This window comes from Telopea speciosissima, chromosome 6, assembly GCF_018873765.1.
Source record: "Telopea speciosissima isolate NSW1024214 ecotype Mountain lineage chromosome 6, Tspe_v1, whole genome shotgun sequence".
NCBI classification, from domain to species: Eukaryota; Viridiplantae; Streptophyta; class Magnoliopsida; order Proteales; family Proteaceae; genus Telopea; species Telopea speciosissima.
The window spans coordinates 48,058,680-48,076,182 of NC_057921.1; the positions used below are offsets into that span (position 1 = coordinate 48,058,680).

General features: G+C 41.3%; 2 protein-coding genes across 2 annotated transcripts in view; one reads left to right on the forward strand and one right to left on the reverse strand.

Moving 5' to 3' along the window:
* Positions 1-1,391: 1,391 nt before the first annotated feature.
* On the reverse strand, positions 1,392-1,985 carry LOC122665858 (exonuclease 3'-5' domain-containing protein 2-like). The gene has a single exon (XM_043861991.1). The coding sequence runs from the start codon at positions 1,983-1,985 to the stop codon at positions 1,392-1,394; it is 594 nt and encodes a 197-aa protein (XP_043717926.1).
* Positions 1,986-10,007: 8,022 nt separating this feature from the next.
* Positions 10,008-17,503, forward strand: part of LOC122664482 (THO complex subunit 1-like) — a 112,369-nt gene continuing 104,873 nt past the window's right edge. The window contains exon 1 of the mRNA XM_043860315.1: positions 10,008-10,190. Within this exon, the coding sequence (XP_043716250.1) occupies positions 10,089-10,190 (102 nt within the window). The 5' untranslated portion in view covers positions 10,008-10,088. The remainder of the gene's footprint in view (positions 10,191-17,503) is intronic.

Genomic DNA, 17,503 nt, shown 5'->3' on the forward strand with positions numbered 1-17,503 from the left:
TGATCACATGGTTAATTTGATGGACAAAGTAGTAATTTCATGTTAAAAATAAACCACCACCATTCTTCTTCTCATAATAGTCTCACCACCACTACCACTACCACCACCACTCTTCCCAATGGAATATAGAGAATTTATTCTCATAAATTGAACTACCAAATGGTTTTTTTTATTCTTGAAATATTTTATATTGTTACAACTAAAATAATTTCAATTTTATTACCAGAATCTATTTGTTGACTATTCATGAAATTAATCCGAAATTGAAATAGAAATCATACCAAATGCCTAATCAGAGCAATGAAAGAAATATCTACAAAATACATGCAAAACCAATTTTACAGCCCTATTTTTAAGAGAGCTGCAACAGAAACTGCAAGGGGAGACCCTAGCTTTGCTTTGCAAGAACAAATGAACTGATTGAAAAATAAAACTAAAGCAGTACAAATAGAAGTTTCTTTCATGACCATCAGGTGACAATTAGTTGTTAAGTGGAGCCAGAATGCAGAGGTTTACTAGACAATAGCAGTCAACACACATATAGAGAAAGAGACTTACTTACCTGATCCAAATTCAACCACCAATATCCATTGATCCAAAACCAGTCTCAGAAATACATTTAACATTTTTATCAATCAGCAACAAGATCTATTTATCTCTAATGGACCACCCTTCATCATTTCATGCAATTCAGTGGTTAAGTTGATTCCCATTTAGATGTGCAATGATGAAGAACATCAAACCTACTGGATTACATACAAATTTTAAACATCTAATATTGCATACTTTTATAGTAATTTGGATTCAACAGTTTGAGAATCAAGTAACACTTTTGTCAAGATGAATTAAATTATCACCATACTTCAATTCCATGTACTCCCATCCAGAGTGATCTATGAGTGACTTATATTTCTGATAATCTGTTTCATGAAAGTTCATCACCCCCTCAACCCCAAAAAAAAGATTATTTCTGAATGAATGGTAGTCCCACAGACAGTCAGAGTTTTAAAACACGGAATCGGGGACGGAATTGATGATTGCTGATTCCCAAAGAACCCTAGAATCGGTCCTCAGATTCAAAAACAAAGAATTTTAGGGTTTTTGGGTCTGAATCATATCAGATCGGTGAGAATCGGGATGATTAACCGATCCGATTCCCGATTCTTGAAACCGTAAACACAATAGAGAGGGAGGTTCACTTTCTATGAATAAAAGAACATGGAAATATATTATACAGAGAGTTTTAATAAGTAGACCATTCTCACACACAGACATGAGAGAAGAAGAAAATAGAAACAACCCCAAAGAAATCAAAATAAATTTCAACCCAACACAAAATTACAGAGGGAAAGTCCCAAGTCCCTAAAAAGATGGTAATGAACCACAAAAATTCACAATCCCCCAAGCAACTTGTTCCCAATCTTATAAGAAGCATAAGCATCAATTGTTGCAAACTCAATCTCTTCCATTGTAAGGTTCTCTCCATTCCAATCACTCAAAAACACAGAAGCAGGTTTCTTCATAACCTGAAGAGGTATTACATGATAAGCCAAATCAACCAAACCATAACCCACAAGCCTTCTATCATCAAACACTGAAGAAGCCAAAAACCTTAAATCAACCATGTTTCTACATTGAAGTCCATAATCCCTCTCAAGCATAGCAACATTCTCTTTAATTCCAACACCCACAAATGAAACATCAGGGAGACGAAGGAAATTAAAGAGGAAATGAGGAATTGTACCTAAATTCAGAAGCCTTATGATTAGACAAAAAGATCCAGTTGCCAATTTCAAGATTGAAACTTTATTTGTTGATTCAACTGCTGTGCATTCGATATCTAGACCCACCACATACTTTGAACCAGTGCCTTTACCGACGAATGACCATAGATCTTCTATGCCGGTCTTTAAAGCGATTTCTGTGTCTATTACTCTGGGCTTGACCTTGATGCCCTGTACCTTCATTTCATAGTGGCCAGTCATCTCTGAGAACCAAAACTGTGGGTTGTGATTGAGATTGTGGAAGAGAAGCTCAAGAGAATGGAGAAGGAAGAGGAGGAGATGTTAAAGTAGAAGAAGAAGGAACGTTTAACGATTCAAAGTTGAAACTTCAAACATCATATTTCAAAGTCGTCGTGCGCAGGGACTTTCGTTGTCTTCTAGACTCTCCAAACGAAGACGAGTAACGTGATTAAGGAACGCACGTTTTTTGTTATAAGAAACCATGAAAAGTTAACTTGGAAGGGTTCAATGGAGTTCTTATATGGATGTTGGAATCCAAACAGATACTTTGACGCCTAGTTTTCTGCAGAAATTCCCTCGAGATGTTTGTTCATTTCGTGGTTTTTTACTTGCAAAAAACGAGAGAGAGGTTTTCTTATAGGTAAGGAAACTTTAAGAAGGATCTTTAGGTGGGACTGTATTGGGGGCTCACCGATGCTCTAGACCTTCCCTTTTGGTCCCCTCATGGACCCTCCCTTGTTATTGGTCCATGACTTGAACTAGTGGGGGCCATGAAAGGAGGGTGGAGGAATGGACTTGCTCAGTTGCTCCATTATCTTTTCTTGCATAAAAATGAGGTTAAAGGTCGGCTTGAAGGCCAGAAGGATTCGGCTCCTCTCCTTAAAGGGCATCGTCCAATGAGGCATCCAACGGTTGGGTTGGCTGCATACATCCCGATTTATGCCCAGTCATTCATCAGAATGTGTGCGATATAACCCAACCACTGGATGCGTTATTGGGCACTCATTGGGCGATGCCCTCCAAGAAGAGGAGCCCAATCTGAAGGTTAGGTGCAATTACCCTCCACTGTTGCATGATACTATTTCAACATCATTCGAATGCTTCAGTCAAAAGATTTTATGGCTGAAGAAAAATACCATCCATTAGAGGGCCAGACTATCAGATTGGGTGTCCAAGGGGGTTGCCCAAATAAGGGTGAGGGACAAGGGGGTGGGGTGAGGCACAAGAAGACCTCTTTGTGTAGAAGGGGGCCTCAAACTTGAGACCAAGACCCTCAGACCTAAAAGCCGCCTTGTCGGCGCAACCAACTACACAAGGTAGTTGTCGTCAATGATCTTCAATCTTATTTCCAAAACTTTAATTTTTCGGATAAAAAGAAATTCTAAAATCGTGTTATTAGGTAGACTGGTTTTCTCTGGAGATGAGTAGCATATTAGATTTCAACATAAAAGTTTGAACTACTAGATGGAGGACCCAACCAACATATGAAGACACCCAAAGGCAAACTGACCATACATTTGGAAAGACAAACGAGACTTTGATACCATATTGAAAGGTCCAACGCGAAAGCTTAAGCTATTTGATGGAAAAGATTGAGAGACCAACTAATAGATGAAAGGGTAAATTACATCTGAGGTACCCAATGTGTTAATCATCCATAGACATGATTATTCTTGGTATATCACAAGACTCCATGGACTTGATTGTAGAGATTCGAAGGCTTAGTATTAGAAAATTGGGGTAGAAGGGATTTCGTTCGAAGGCTCCTGAAGACCATAGTCATATTACGTTTACCTTTCTATCCCTAACGTTTATTTCCAATCTTGTCCTTGAGAGTAGTTCTACAAGGTTATTTGGTGTCTTGTGAAGTTTGGTTAAATAAGGCTCTCTGTAATGCAATGTTTTTGTTTCAAAAAAACTGGTTTTGAATCAAATAACTTTTTCTATTTTTGGATTTCTAGAGTAATTTTGTACCAATAAATGTTGTATTGTAAACTTGAAAAAAATTGGTTCTTTTTTAACAAAAAAACAAAAACATGTATGGAATGCATCTTCACATAAGTATATCTTCTGGTAGTGGTGCTGGTAGTACTGGTGGCTAAGGGTGTTAAATTCGAATCAGAGCCGAAAACCGAAATTGGAATTGGACCAAATAAGCCAAACCAAACTAAATCGAATAATATACGGTTAGTTTGAGTATCGGATCTTAGAACCGATTCGGATCTAGGTTTGATTCCAGATCCAACACAACAACCAAGATCGAACCAAATTTGGATACTAGTACATTATAGTATGTTACGATATTATAATATTAATATATTATCATTCATTTTAATACATTATAATATTAATCTATTATATTATATATTACTAATGTTAGTATCAGATTTTATAATACTATTATACGATACTATACTATAATATTATAGTATTTTGATATATTAGACTATATATTGTATATTATAATATATGGACCGAGTACAAGAATCAAACTCGAACCGTGTGAGAATAGAATAGAAGAATCAAATAAGAACCAACATTGAGCAGGTTCGGTTTGAGTATCGAATATCAGAACCGATAACCAAACCAAATAACTGATTTACACCCTTAGTGGTGGCAATGGTGGAGGTGATGGCGGTTGAAGTAGCATTAGAGGTGCTAGTGGTGGTTTCATGCACTGTTTTGTCCCAACTTTCTATTTATTATTATTATTTTTTTTCATTAGTTACAAGTTTTTCTGTTTCTCAAAAGGGCCTCAAATCGTCTTTTTTTTTTTTTCCATCCGGTTTGTTAAAAAAAAAAAAAAAGAGAAAAATAAATCGGGCAACACATACAAGATCTGTTCCATTTATGTTCCAAAAAATTACAACAACACCATTTTTTTTTTAACATTGCCATACAGACCCTAACAGACCATTGTGACAAGAATACTTCCCCATAATCCAATTATCATCACAAAAAAATGATTATGGGTGTTAGTATTATCCCTTTATCTATCCGAAGGCATTTGATGTTTCTTCCGAGGTTATTTATTTAGAACACATCACCCTCTTTTAATTACTCATTGTCATATTCCCAAAAGTTCTTTAAGTTAGGGATAGAAAATGATTCTCAAAAATAATTTGAAAGTTACGTATCATTGCATCATTATCAAATGGTGTCATTGCCATGCACATATTTCGAGTACACATGTGAAAATGACAATATTTACCCTCATTGAAAAAAAAATATATGTTCAATACTAAACGAGCAAAAAAGGAAATGCTTCAATAAAAAATCTATTCTTCTAATTGGTTCTACACCTTTACTTTATAGGAAATAAATGCCTATTCAACCTCACCCAAGATTCTAAGAAGATTTTAGTGTACCCTAGTAGACAAATTCCCAACGTATACAGGTCCATGGACACCCATGGACCTCCAACCAAGATATGTATTCTAACAGGGTCAATTAGGGGTTTGTCTAACAACATTTGAAAGAATCAATTTTGGGTGTTTTTGTGTTTTATAATAAATTTGGAACAAACCACTATGCAATGTCCAATCTATTTTTGTGTTATTTTTTAGAATTAATCGGGTGAAAAAAACTCATTTATTGGTCATTGGAGAAACATATTTGATGTTGTTTATTACCAACCCCATAAATCCGAAGTCTTGAGCTTGACTCCCGTCTACCACCACCACCACAAAACAAACAATATACTTCTATTAATATGCATTCCATACGTGTTTCTATTCTTTTTTAGGGATAGAAATATTTTTTTTTTCCCAATTTTATCATACAACATTGATAGAAATATTTTTTGTACAAAAGTATTTCACACAAGGATCCTTCTATATGTCACTATGAAGAGTGAAGCAGTTCACTTCACTGTTTTTTTTATCTACCATCTTAAATCTTTCCATGAATTGAGGTGGAGGGATAGAAGTTGTAAATTCAACTCTAATGTAATATTGTATGAAACTCTATGTCTCCCTCCCTCTCCTACTCCCCCCTGCCGCACCTCCTCTCATTGACAGACGGTGAGGCTGGTGGGTTTCTAGGCATGGACAAGGTTGCAGTTGAATTTGACACGTTGATGGATGTGGAGTTCAAGGGCATTAACGATAACCACGTAGGTTTGGATCTAAATGGCATGGTTTTTTGCTTAGTGGGTGATTTGGGTGCCATTGTGGTTGATATTAAGAGCGGAGATCTTGTGAATGCTTGGTTGGATTACGATGGCTCCGCTCGTCTGTTTAATAGTTCCATCTCTCACTCTAATCTCCACCCAGTCGATTCCCCTTTTAGCCTTCCATCTCGATTTGGATTGCTTTGTCAGCGATTTCATGTTCATGGGCTTCTTTGGTTCCAGTCAAGGGAGTACAAAGATCCATAGTGTCGAATGGTGGAGCTTCTTAGTCCACCCCTTCTTCTTTGTGAATCTTTTGTCGGTGGTGCCATGGAAGGAGGGATGTGGACTCGAACAATGCCTTATCGAGGCTTCCCTTAATAGTGGAGTCCGAAATTAACTTTGTATAGAGTCCTGAATGCTCCATGTACTGTAGTTCTATACGTATTGAAGGATCTCATTGCCTATTGCAACACTTTATAGCTGATTTTTTTGGGGGGTTTTACGGTCTCTGATGCTAGAGATATCCTTTTTTAGGAAAAAAATCTTTGGCTGTTCCCACTCCTGCAACCGCCCTGGGTCGTTGCTTACAAAGCTGGTTATGGCAGGACGAGGACTTGCTGGTCTTTTTTTGTTTTGAAGAGTTTGAAACTAAAGTAGAAGGCACATGATGTTGGGTTTGGGTATCAAATCACAAGGGTTGTACTATTTTCTCTTTTCTTGATTCAAAGTAGAAGTTGGATCTCACTCCGTGGACATAGGTGGTTTTACCGAACCACGTAAATCTCTTGCATCTTCTTTGTGTATGTGCTTGTTTTCTCTTTTATATTTTTGTTGATCATACACATATCGATTTTGTCCATTTCTCACATCACAAAGAGAAAGGTGAAAATCTTGTTTTTCCAACCCCAACACATAAGATAGAGGTGTGAATTTTGTAGGGGAATTTATGCTTTAGAAGAAGGAACATTTCTTATGGTTTGTGACGATGGGTTGTGGGTATTTGCAAGGGTGGAATTGCAGCAGTTCAGGGGCTCAACTGCCCCTTGAAATAGAAGAAACAATACCTCGATGGGAAGGGAGGGTGGGGCGAGGTAAATGTGAGCAAGGGAGGGCGAAGGGCGGTAAGCAAAGGGCAGGATTATATAGGGGGAAGGGCGGGCAAGATGCAGTGGATGGGGGGGACAACGGGAAATAATGGCAAAGTAGAAGAAGAAGAAGCGGTCAACAAAAGGTAGGGAATCTCCTCCTTCCTGATCCAACGACCCTAAAATGTTGATTCTTTTTTATGCGACGGCACCACTCCCCAGGAAGAACATTTGAACCATCTGTAGGTTGTATGGGCTGGGTGAAGGGAAGCATAAGAGAGAGAGGCGAGCAAGGTCATGCGCTCTATCCATGCCCCCTGCCTATGTACTACCCTCTGTCATGAGAGGCTGGCTTAGGTTTTCGTTTGGGTTTGAGCCGCACAGATTGAATCCAAGAGTGGGACCCACTTTTCTTGGATTCCATCTTTGTAGCTTAGGCCGTACGAGAATGGTTCTTGTATGAAAACTTGAGCTCCACTCCTGTCATGAGCCCTCGTTTCATGCTTGTGAAGGTGGAGTCACATACACACACACACACCACACACACACACACACTCTCTCTCTCTCTCTCTCTCTAGCTATCTATCTATCTATTCTCTTCGAATTATATTCTACCACCAAATCTAATTGACTATCTTCGCCAAACCACCACCCCACCAGCCATGGACTCCGGTGAAGAAAAGTTGACTTTGTTTCCTATCTATCAAATTGTCAGAGAGGATAGAGAGGGGATACCAAAGCCGGAGAGGGAGAGAGAGGGGAGGGGAATGGAAGGTAAGGTAGAGAGTTGGTATAATATTATTAGGTTGTGAAATTACTATATTAGCAATGCCATCTCTAACAACTTTCGGTTTAGCTGGAACAGGAGAAGCATTGGCAATCCATTTGGTTCTTTTGAAGACAATCCAATGAAACATGGATCAGATCCTCATCGAATCTGATTGCTTGGAAGTCATCAACCTCATAAAGAACCAATCTCTCCCCACCCCCTTTGATATGGAACCCATCATTTTTTATTTTTTTTGATGAAAAGCAAAACGTATATTAAAAAATTAGATAGAAAGGAAAGTGTGTACGTTATACAGAGAGGGGGGTATGGTGGTCCGATCTGTAGTACAAAAACAAGCTAAGGTTCGAAGGGGGTTAGACCATTGAGTTGTTTTACGTACAAAAGTTACAGTAGAAAAGTTTACAGTTTCTTCTGCTAGCTGAAAGAAAAGAGGAATTAAGTTCCTGGAACTATGCAAATGTCTTGAAGAAGCAAAAAGGTCTTGTAAGTTATGATTTGTAAACCAAATTTCATTGAGATGGAGTCCAATCTTCCAAGCATATTTCCACCCCTGCAAAATTGCGGTGAGCTTAGCCTCCATTTTGTCAGTTGAGCCTGAAAATCTTGCAGATGTTAAAACACTTTGGCCATCTATCAAAAAGCAATATGCCCAGCCCGTTAATCCTACAGAGGGTTCAAAAAGGCCTGCGCAGCATAAAACAAGGTATTGTAATTCCTGGTTAGATAAAGCAGAAATTGTCAAGTCCTGTGGGGTGCATATAGATGTAGTACATAAGGAAGAGTTAGTCCTCGGAGGATAGATTTTAAGCTCTGAAAGGCATTTATAAGTGTAATTAATAACAAGGTTGGGGTCAGCTCTTGCTAGACCAAGAAAAACTTTGTTCCTTACAAACCAAATAAAATAACAAGTTATTGCAGTAACAGAGAAGATCCAAGTAGCAGTTGGTCTATCCAGGGCTTTGGAATTGAGGAGAGAAGCACAAAGGTGTGCCAATGAGGAGTTGCTAAGATGCTCAGTTCTCAATCCGAGGGGTCCACAGGCCCAGATACACTTAGCCCATTCGCAAGATAGAAAAATATGCCAGTGGGATTCATCACAATCACCACAGAAAACATATGTAGGCTCGATCAACATCCATTTGGAGAGAGTGGCCTTGTCAGGTAAACCTACATTTAAAACAGGTCAAAAGAACATTTTAAATTTCGGATGGATTTTAATTTTCCAGAAAAATCACCACCATTTGGATAAGAGGGCCTTTGTTGTAAAAGAGATTGAAGGAAGTTTGCTACAAGCTTAGTTGAGAATTTCCCTGTCAGAGTTAAAGTGCATCTCCATTGGTCCTCAGCATCAGACAAGTGGACATTAGTTATAACATGATACAAGGGCTGAAAATCAAGTAAATGAGTATCTGATCTCCATTGCAGATTGGTGATTAGATCACTTACCATTTGTGCAGGGCTGCAAGCCATAATTTCAGGCAAGCAGTGGTCAGGGAGGTTGGGGATCCAAGGGTCAAACCAGTAATGAGTGGTCCTCCCATTTCCAATTTTCCGGTAGACCACATTCTATAAGGTGGGGAGCATGGTAATGATACTATTCCAGACCCAAGAACCTTTCTTTTTAAAAGTAGAAGGGTTAAAAATAGAGATTTTGGGGAAGTATTTTGCTTTCAAAACTCTAGCCTATAGAGAGAGGGGTTCATTAATAAGTCTCCAACCTAATTTAAGAATTAGGGCTTTGTTGTGGGTAATGGACTTGCAAATTCCCAATCCCCCATGATGGATTTGCGGAACCTATCATCTTGGACATTATGAAATATCCAAATGTTTGCAAAATGTGACTTAAGCCACATTCCTAGGGAGGCTATTGTATTTTTTTTTTATGAAATATGGAAATTTTTTTTGGAATCAATTTCAAAGAATCGAATATTCAGTGATCGAACGATTCACTCCACAGTTTGATAGATCTTTTGATGCTATAGTCCACAACCTAGCACGGGGGAGCCCTGTCTTTCAGTGTAACAACAGAATGGCCAAATTCCACTCCTTGGCTCCACAATCTCTGTGTAAGTGAAGCTTTGTGTCTCACTCCTCAAAAAACTTCTTTTTACCAAAAATAAAAAAAAGAAAAAGGAATTAATATATAAACAAACCCTTCACATGTTAATTAAAATACACGAACGTAGTGACCCCAACGGTCTGCTTTAGGCCTAGCTTTTACCGCCTCTTCCCGCTGACTAGCCCGGAACAGTGACGATTCGCCCTAGTTCGAGCTTAAGCATATTTTGGGCCAACAGAAAGCCGGCAAAAGAATCTCTTCGTCTGCTGTCTCTATCGCTCTCTCTCTCTCTCTCATGGCGGAAGCTCCTCACGGACTTCGAATTCTTCTTCACCAGCATCAGAAGGAGCGAACGCCCGTTCACATTTCTAGCCACGCTGAAAGAGACCGAGTTCTTGTAAGCAACTTTCCCCCCCCTTTGTGTCTGTGTACTCTTTCGAATCTAGAAAGCGCTCGAACAGTCAAGAAAAGGAAAAAAAAATGGAAATCTGGGTTATGGGTTTAATGGGTTATGTTGTTTCTTCTATTCGTATGGAGCCTCTGTTCCTCATTAGGTTGGAATATGATTGTAAATTCCAGTTTAATAATTACTGTATCAATCTGTGCTGATACCTTTTGGTTTTTGTCACTTAATTCCCTTTTAAGTTTTTTTGGTTTTTTGCTTCTATTTGGTTTGCTTAAGCTCTGTATAGTTGAAATTGGAGAGTTTAAAATGCAGGATGGTTTGTGGAGAATTGGACGGTATATTGGCTGGGGTTGCTTAGAAGTGGTATTTTGGATAATTTAGTATTTCTAGGGGTTCATTATTGTAACTGCTGGAATTCCAGGTCTTCTGTGCTGAGAATCATGTCTCGGGTTTAATTTATTTATTGAAATCTACGGTGTTAGATGCTGGTTCTACTAATGTAACCTCTTATGAGTCAAGAGTTTGTAGAAATTATGAATATTGCCCGCCATGGAAAGATAAGAACACCCTCACTAAAAATACTAAAATCAGGATTTACTACCATAAATAACGACTCACAGCTTAATAAAAAAGATCAAAGTTATTAAGAATATTAGCATTGGATTCACTAAAAATAATACAAATTTAACAAGTCTAGTTGAAGACAAGTACAAAAATGCAATACATCCATGTATCTCAATATTTCAGTCTTTTTGGCTGGACTCCCGTGGATCAATGGATCAATTCAATAAGATTAGTAGAATCCCTGTTGTCAGAAAGAATACGCTACATCATTTTGTTTTCTGAATTGAGGGCAGGAACTGAAATTTAATACATTCTACGGATATCATAGGGTGCCACCCTCCGGCTAAGTCCGTGTTCCCTATCTCCGGCTAAGTCCGTGTTTCTCCGCCGTGTGCGTGTTCTTTCCCTGCTGAAGAGATGGATGGCAATCCAAGGCAAAGACATCCTTGTAACAACACCCAATCCCATCACTCACCGGGACCCTCTCATCAACAGACCCACACAGTCCCACATCCAATGACTCTACTACATGGCCCTGCTTTCCCTCATCCCCTACCTCCTCAAGCCTCTACAGTGCTTACATCCCCACCACATCCCCCTGAAGACTCCGATGATGATGATCTAGAGTTGGAGGAAAGCCTGGAGGATCGTTTAAACCAGAATTGGGATCTCTGCCTCGTGGATCAAATCGTGGTTGGTAGACCATATCGAAAACAAGCGGTTCATGAAGCCTTACCAAAGGCCTGGAACCCACAACAGCCTGTGACTATTACACCCCTACACGGTGACCGCTTCTTGTTCCAGTTTCAGCACCCGATAGACATGGCCAATGTCATGCAAGGAGGCCCTTGGTCTGTGGGAGGAAACCTAATCGTTATGGAGAGGTGGCGTGTAGATGAGGAGTGGTCTTTCCAGAATGTGGACTATTGGGTGCAATTTCATGGCGTCCCCCAGGAATTACTCACTCAGGAGTTTGCTATCCAGTTGGTGCAAAAAGTGGGCATACCTAGTGAAGTTTCTATATTCCAGGGATTGCAGTTTGGGGTTAGAGTGCAGTTTCTGCGTTGCCGAATATCCATCAACATCCTCAGACCTCTCCGCGGTGTTATCAATATCAAGAGAAGGGCCGGTAAGAAGATCCCAGTCAGAGTGAAGTATGAGAGACTATCTCTATTCTGTTATTTTTGCGGGAAAGTGGATCATGAATCCAAGAGGTGCTTGGCGTTGTTTGATGCGGAAAAGGAACACTATTCGATGCATGGCTGTGGTAGTGCCTCCGCTTGCCCTGAATTTCCACGGTTCCACCACTGCGCTTTGACACGTTGTTGCGAGGCAGCACCCCGGACTTTCGGCAGTTGGAAAGATGTCCCACTCTGAAGCTAAACTTGGCGACAGGAGAGTCGAGTAATACACAGCATCATGGTCCAGATGCTCAAAATAGAGCAGCATGGAGTCAACAACAATCTACCGGTGCCGGAGAAGACCAGATTACTTCTACTTGGAGTACCCCCTCGCCGGCCAGAAGAGTTATTCCAGGCAACTCAATATACCATGCCATAATTCCCGCAAAGAATCCTCCTCTACCCACGCCTCTTAGCATACCCACGTTTACTTCCATATCTCAAAACCTAATCCCTATAATCTCTCAAACCCCTAACCACCCAGACCCACTGCAGCCAACCTTAAACCCGATAACCCAAAACCTACCCAACTTAGACCTAACCACGATGCTACGCAACTCGGAAATCTCTAATGCCTTGCTATCACTCCTCCCTCACTTATCGGGCATCTCCCTGGCTCCCACAACCTTAGCCGAAAGCTCTTTGGCCAACCCTGACACCCCAATGCCACGTATCTCAACCCCGGTTTCTGTAAACCACACATGCTTGACCCCAACAGCCCATTCTCCTTGACCAATACATACCCATACGATGATGGATACCTCAGAAATCCACGTCCCTACCACCTTACCCTCACCATACTATCAACCTCAAAGCCTGGAACACTGCTCGCCAAAGGAGAAACAGAAAAGACATCGGCTGGACCTGGAGGATGATGGACACATGACTATTGCTTTGACCACTCGTGATCCTAGTTTGGGACACACACCCGTGGATGCTGGGGACCAGCTCCACAGGGAGCAATGAAGATTCTGTCGTGGAACTGCCGGGGGCTAGGGAGGACCTCGACAGTTCGATTCTTGCATCACCTCTCTCGGATGGAGAAGTTTGAAATTATTTTTTGATGGAAACCAAATGCCAACAGGAGAAGATAGGATATTTAAGGAGGAGATTGGGCTTGGCGCCCTCATTTACTGTTAATGCTTGTGGAGCTTCTGGGGGTCTAGCGCTACTTTGGAGGACTGGAATTCAGGTTGAGGTGTTACTTGCAAACCAGCATGTGATAGATACTAAGGTGGAAATGGATAATGGTGTGGGCTTCTACATGACCTCGGTCCATGGACACCCGGTCTGGGAGAATCGACAGAAAGTGTGGGACCAACTCATTACACTGGGGGAAGGAAGACAGCGCGACTGGATTATGTATGGTGACTTCAATTCGTTTCTCTCGTGGCATGAAAAGGAAGGTGGAAATATGGTTGGGCTGCGGGACATCAACCCTTTCAGGCAAATGATGGAAGAGTGTGGGCTGATTGACCTTGGGACTCATGGGCTGACCTTCACTTGGAGCATTAAGCGACAAGGTTCTGCTAATATAAGAATTAAACTGGATAGGGCACTATCCAACTATTCTTGGAGGCAGTCCTTCCCTGATGCAGCAGTCTTTGACTCTTTGTGAGACCTATGTAGAGCTCTGACCATGCTCCTTTGATCATCAATACCAATGGTGGAACTTTCACTGGCCAGAGACCCTTCAGATTTGAATCCATGTGGTTTAGACACCCGGATTGTAAACAAATGGCTATGGAGGCCTGGTCGTCACCTAGTAGAGATGATGGAGCACCAATTCTTTTTCACAAAATGGAAAACTGCAAAAAGGTCTTTAAGAGATGGAATAAAAAGGTGTTCGGTCATGTGCAGACTAAAATAAAGAACCTGTTACAGGAGCGCTTGAAGATGCCCAGACTGGAGAGATCGGTGAAGCCAACCAACAAAGGGAGGAACAGTTATCTGTGCTTCTCAATGAGGAGTTTGAGAGAGAGGAAGAGATGTGGAGGCAGAAGTCCAGAGTGGATTGGTTACAAGGTGGAGATAGAAATACGAGGTTTTTTCACCTATCTACTATCCAAAGATGCAGCCAAAACCGCATCCTCAAGATTAGAAAGGAAGATGGCGAATGGTCTCATACGGAGGAGGATATTACACCACCATGCATAAGTATTATACGGATATTTATACTACTGAAGCTATTGATGCTGCCATGATACATTGTGTCTTGGAATCCATTCAACCACGGGTATCCGAAGAGATGAACACCATGCTTTGTGCCACCCCAATTGTGGAAGAAATGAAAAAAGCATTGTTTGCAATGGCTCCCCTGAAGGCTCCTGGGCCGGATGGCCTACAACCAGCCTTCTTTCAGAAATATTGGGATTTTACTCATGAAGAATTATTTTCCTTTGTTTATGAGTTCTTTAAGAGTGGTAACTTACCTGGGTCCTGTAACACCACTTATTTATGCCTTATTCCTAAATGTGCTAACCCTGAAACTGCAGATCAATATAGGCCGATTAGTCTATGTGCTGTTGCAGTGAAGGTAGCGACCAAAATTTTGGCGAGAAGGCTTCAAGGCGTATTGGAGGAAATTATCTTGCCACTCAGTCAACATTTGTTCCAGGGAGATCAATATCTGACGACATTTTTCTGGCCCATGAGTTATTCAACTACATTAGTAAGAAGAAGAAAGGGAAGCAGAAATTCCTAGCTTTGAAGCTGGACATGCGGAAGGCATACGACCGTGTAGAGTGGGACTTCTTAGAGAAGTTGCTGGCTAAACTCGGTTTCTCTAGTCGCTGGATCAAAATGGTGATGTCATGCCTCCGTTCAGTTACCTATAAACTGATCATTAATGGAGGGATCCGTGGTACTGTCACTCCTACCAGAGGGATTCGTCAAGGAGACCCCCTGTCACCGACCCTATTCATCCTATGTTCACAGGCAGAGACGGCCGGTCTCCTCAAGGGAATAAGGGTACGTAACAGAACCGACCAAATTACACATCTTTTATTTGCTGACGACTGCCTGCTGTTCTCTGAGTTGAAGTTAGAGGAGGTGTGCAACCTGAAACATTGTTTGGACATGTATTGCCAAGCTAGTGGCCAGGCAGTGAATTTAAAGAAGTCCACCCTCTCTTTTAGCTCTAATGTCCACATTAAATTCAGAAGGTGGTTTTCTCGGGTTCTCAAAGTATCTTATTCCAAAGGCCCAAGCAAATATTTGGGTCTCCCTACATCCTTTGGAATCTCGAAAGCAACAATTTTTCAAGATATTTTGGACAAAGCCGATAAGAGATTTAGTGGTTGGAAGCACCGTATGTTATCACATGCAGGGAAAGAAGTAATGCTGAAATTGGTGGCACTCTCCCTACCAAGCTATGCGTATTCGCACTTCAAGCTACCTGCTTCTCACCACTCTTACTTGCGGAAGGCGGCAGCAAGGTTCTTTTGGGGGGATGGATCAGACAAAAGGAGGATACACTGGATCTCTTGGCTGTGTCTGTGTCAGTCGAAAGACAATGGGGGATGGGGGATTGGGTATTAGGGACCCCTCCTTGTACAATAAGGCCCTCTTAGCTAAGGTGGCTTGGAAGCTTTGGAAGGAGCCAGATTCTAGTTGGGCTCAATTCATGAAGGCAATTTATTTTCCAAACTGCAGTTTTATGGAAGCACGGCTTGGATCTACTCCCTCTTGGGCTTGGAGGAGTATAATTGAGGGACGCAAAGCACTACATTCAGGGCTGGTATGGAGAGTTGGAATGGGTGATAAAATAAATATTTGGGGTGATAATTGGCTACCCGATTTACCAGGCTATAAACTCCAACACCCGCCGCTTCAAGAATGTCCATTCCAATGGGTGAGTGAGCTTATTGATGCAGATCATAGAAACTGGAACAGAGCTCTAATCAACCAATATATCCACCCTGCTGATCGAGTTGCCATCTACAAGATCCAGCTTGCCTTATTCCCGAAAGAAGATCATCAAGTTTGGGGGGTCACAAGGGATGGTTCCTTCACGGTCAAAAGTGCCTATCACTTATTATGCAATGCTTGGTTGGAGGAAGAGGGCCTTTCATCATTGGCCAAGGGACCACCTGCATGGAGGAGTGTCCCCAAATCTGTATGGAAGACTATTTGGCGATATTCCACCCTTCCTAAGATTAGGAGCTTTATGTGGTGTGCTTGCGCTGATGGCCTAGCTTCTGGTGCAGCCCTAAATCAATGACATATCTTAGTGCATAAGCAATGCCAGTGTTGTGGGGCGCCTTCAGAGACAACCACACACATCTTGCTTGAGTGCCCTTTCGTAAGGTGTGTTTGGTTCAGCAGCAGCCTATCCTATGTAGTTCCAAGGGCTGGAGAGGTCGTGCTCTCCAAATGGTTAGAAAACTGGTCGGTGTTTGCCACCAAAGGGAAGGCCGTGGCGAAGGAGGTATCCTCACGTTGCTCTTTCATATTATGGTTCCTTTGGCGTGCTTGCAACGACAAACTGTTCGCGAGGAAAGAATGGACACCAATGGAGGTGATCAATGCGGCTCGTAGGGCCTATGAGGAGTTCCTATCTTCAGAGACTATATCTTCAGGAACTGTACCCGCACAGGAAAGGCTTCAAACTCCAGCGCTTTGGCAGCCTCCCCCTGAAGGATATATGAAATTAAATTGTGATGCTTCTTATAGCCCGGACAGTACACGCAGTGGCATTGGCTTTCTCATATGAGACCATAATGGCCGGACCAGTTTTGCGGTGTCGAACCCCGTCCCCTTCTCAGACATTATGATTGGCGAGGCCCTATCAATTCGTGAAGGACTGTTGGAAGCTATCTCAGAAGGGGCGCTGCAATTGATGGTGGAGAGCGATAGCCAGGAAATCATATCTTGCTTGCAGAACAATAGTAGGGAATCGGCTTTGGTGGTGAGGTCAATTCTGGAGGATATTCGACATTTGTTCCTATATTGATGTCTGCAATTTCCAATACATTCCAAGGGCTGCTAATTCTTTGGCAGATACCCTTGCCAGGAGGGCCCAATCTTGTACGGAGAGGATTGTTTGGCCTATTTCCGATCCTTGCTTTAATGTTCCGGTTGGAACATCGAGTTTGCTGTAATCTGTTTCTTTCTCTTCAATAAAGTATTTCTCAACCAAAAAAAAAAAATTGAGTGCAAGCTTCGATAAAGCTGGCTAGATAGCATTATTGAACACTTGATGCATGTTTTAGTATGAGAGATTAGTAAAGAAAAAAGGGGAAAAAATGAAATGACTCAAAGCTGAGGTTTAAGTAGCTGGCTTAGGTATGGAAGGGTTACAATTAAAGTTTCGGAGATGGTTTGGAGAAGACTTGAAAGTTACAATTAGTTGCAAGTTTTGAAATTTAGCAAATGGGGATGTTCAAAGGTTGGAGGTAGGATTCGGGTTGGATGAAGTGATGCAGATACACTGCCTTGGAACGAACCAAACCCAGTTGGGTATCCAGATGGAGATGAACCGGGTCCAGTAGGATATTAGGAATTTATTTTATTTAGATAGATAATATTTTATTTGGTCAATTTTAGTAAGTGGGATAC

Excerpts from the sequence above, each read along its gene's own strand:
- LOC122665858 (XM_043861991.1), bottom strand. The coding sequence starts at position 1,985 with ATGACTGGCCACTATGAAATGAAGGTACAGGGCATCAAGGTCAAGCCC.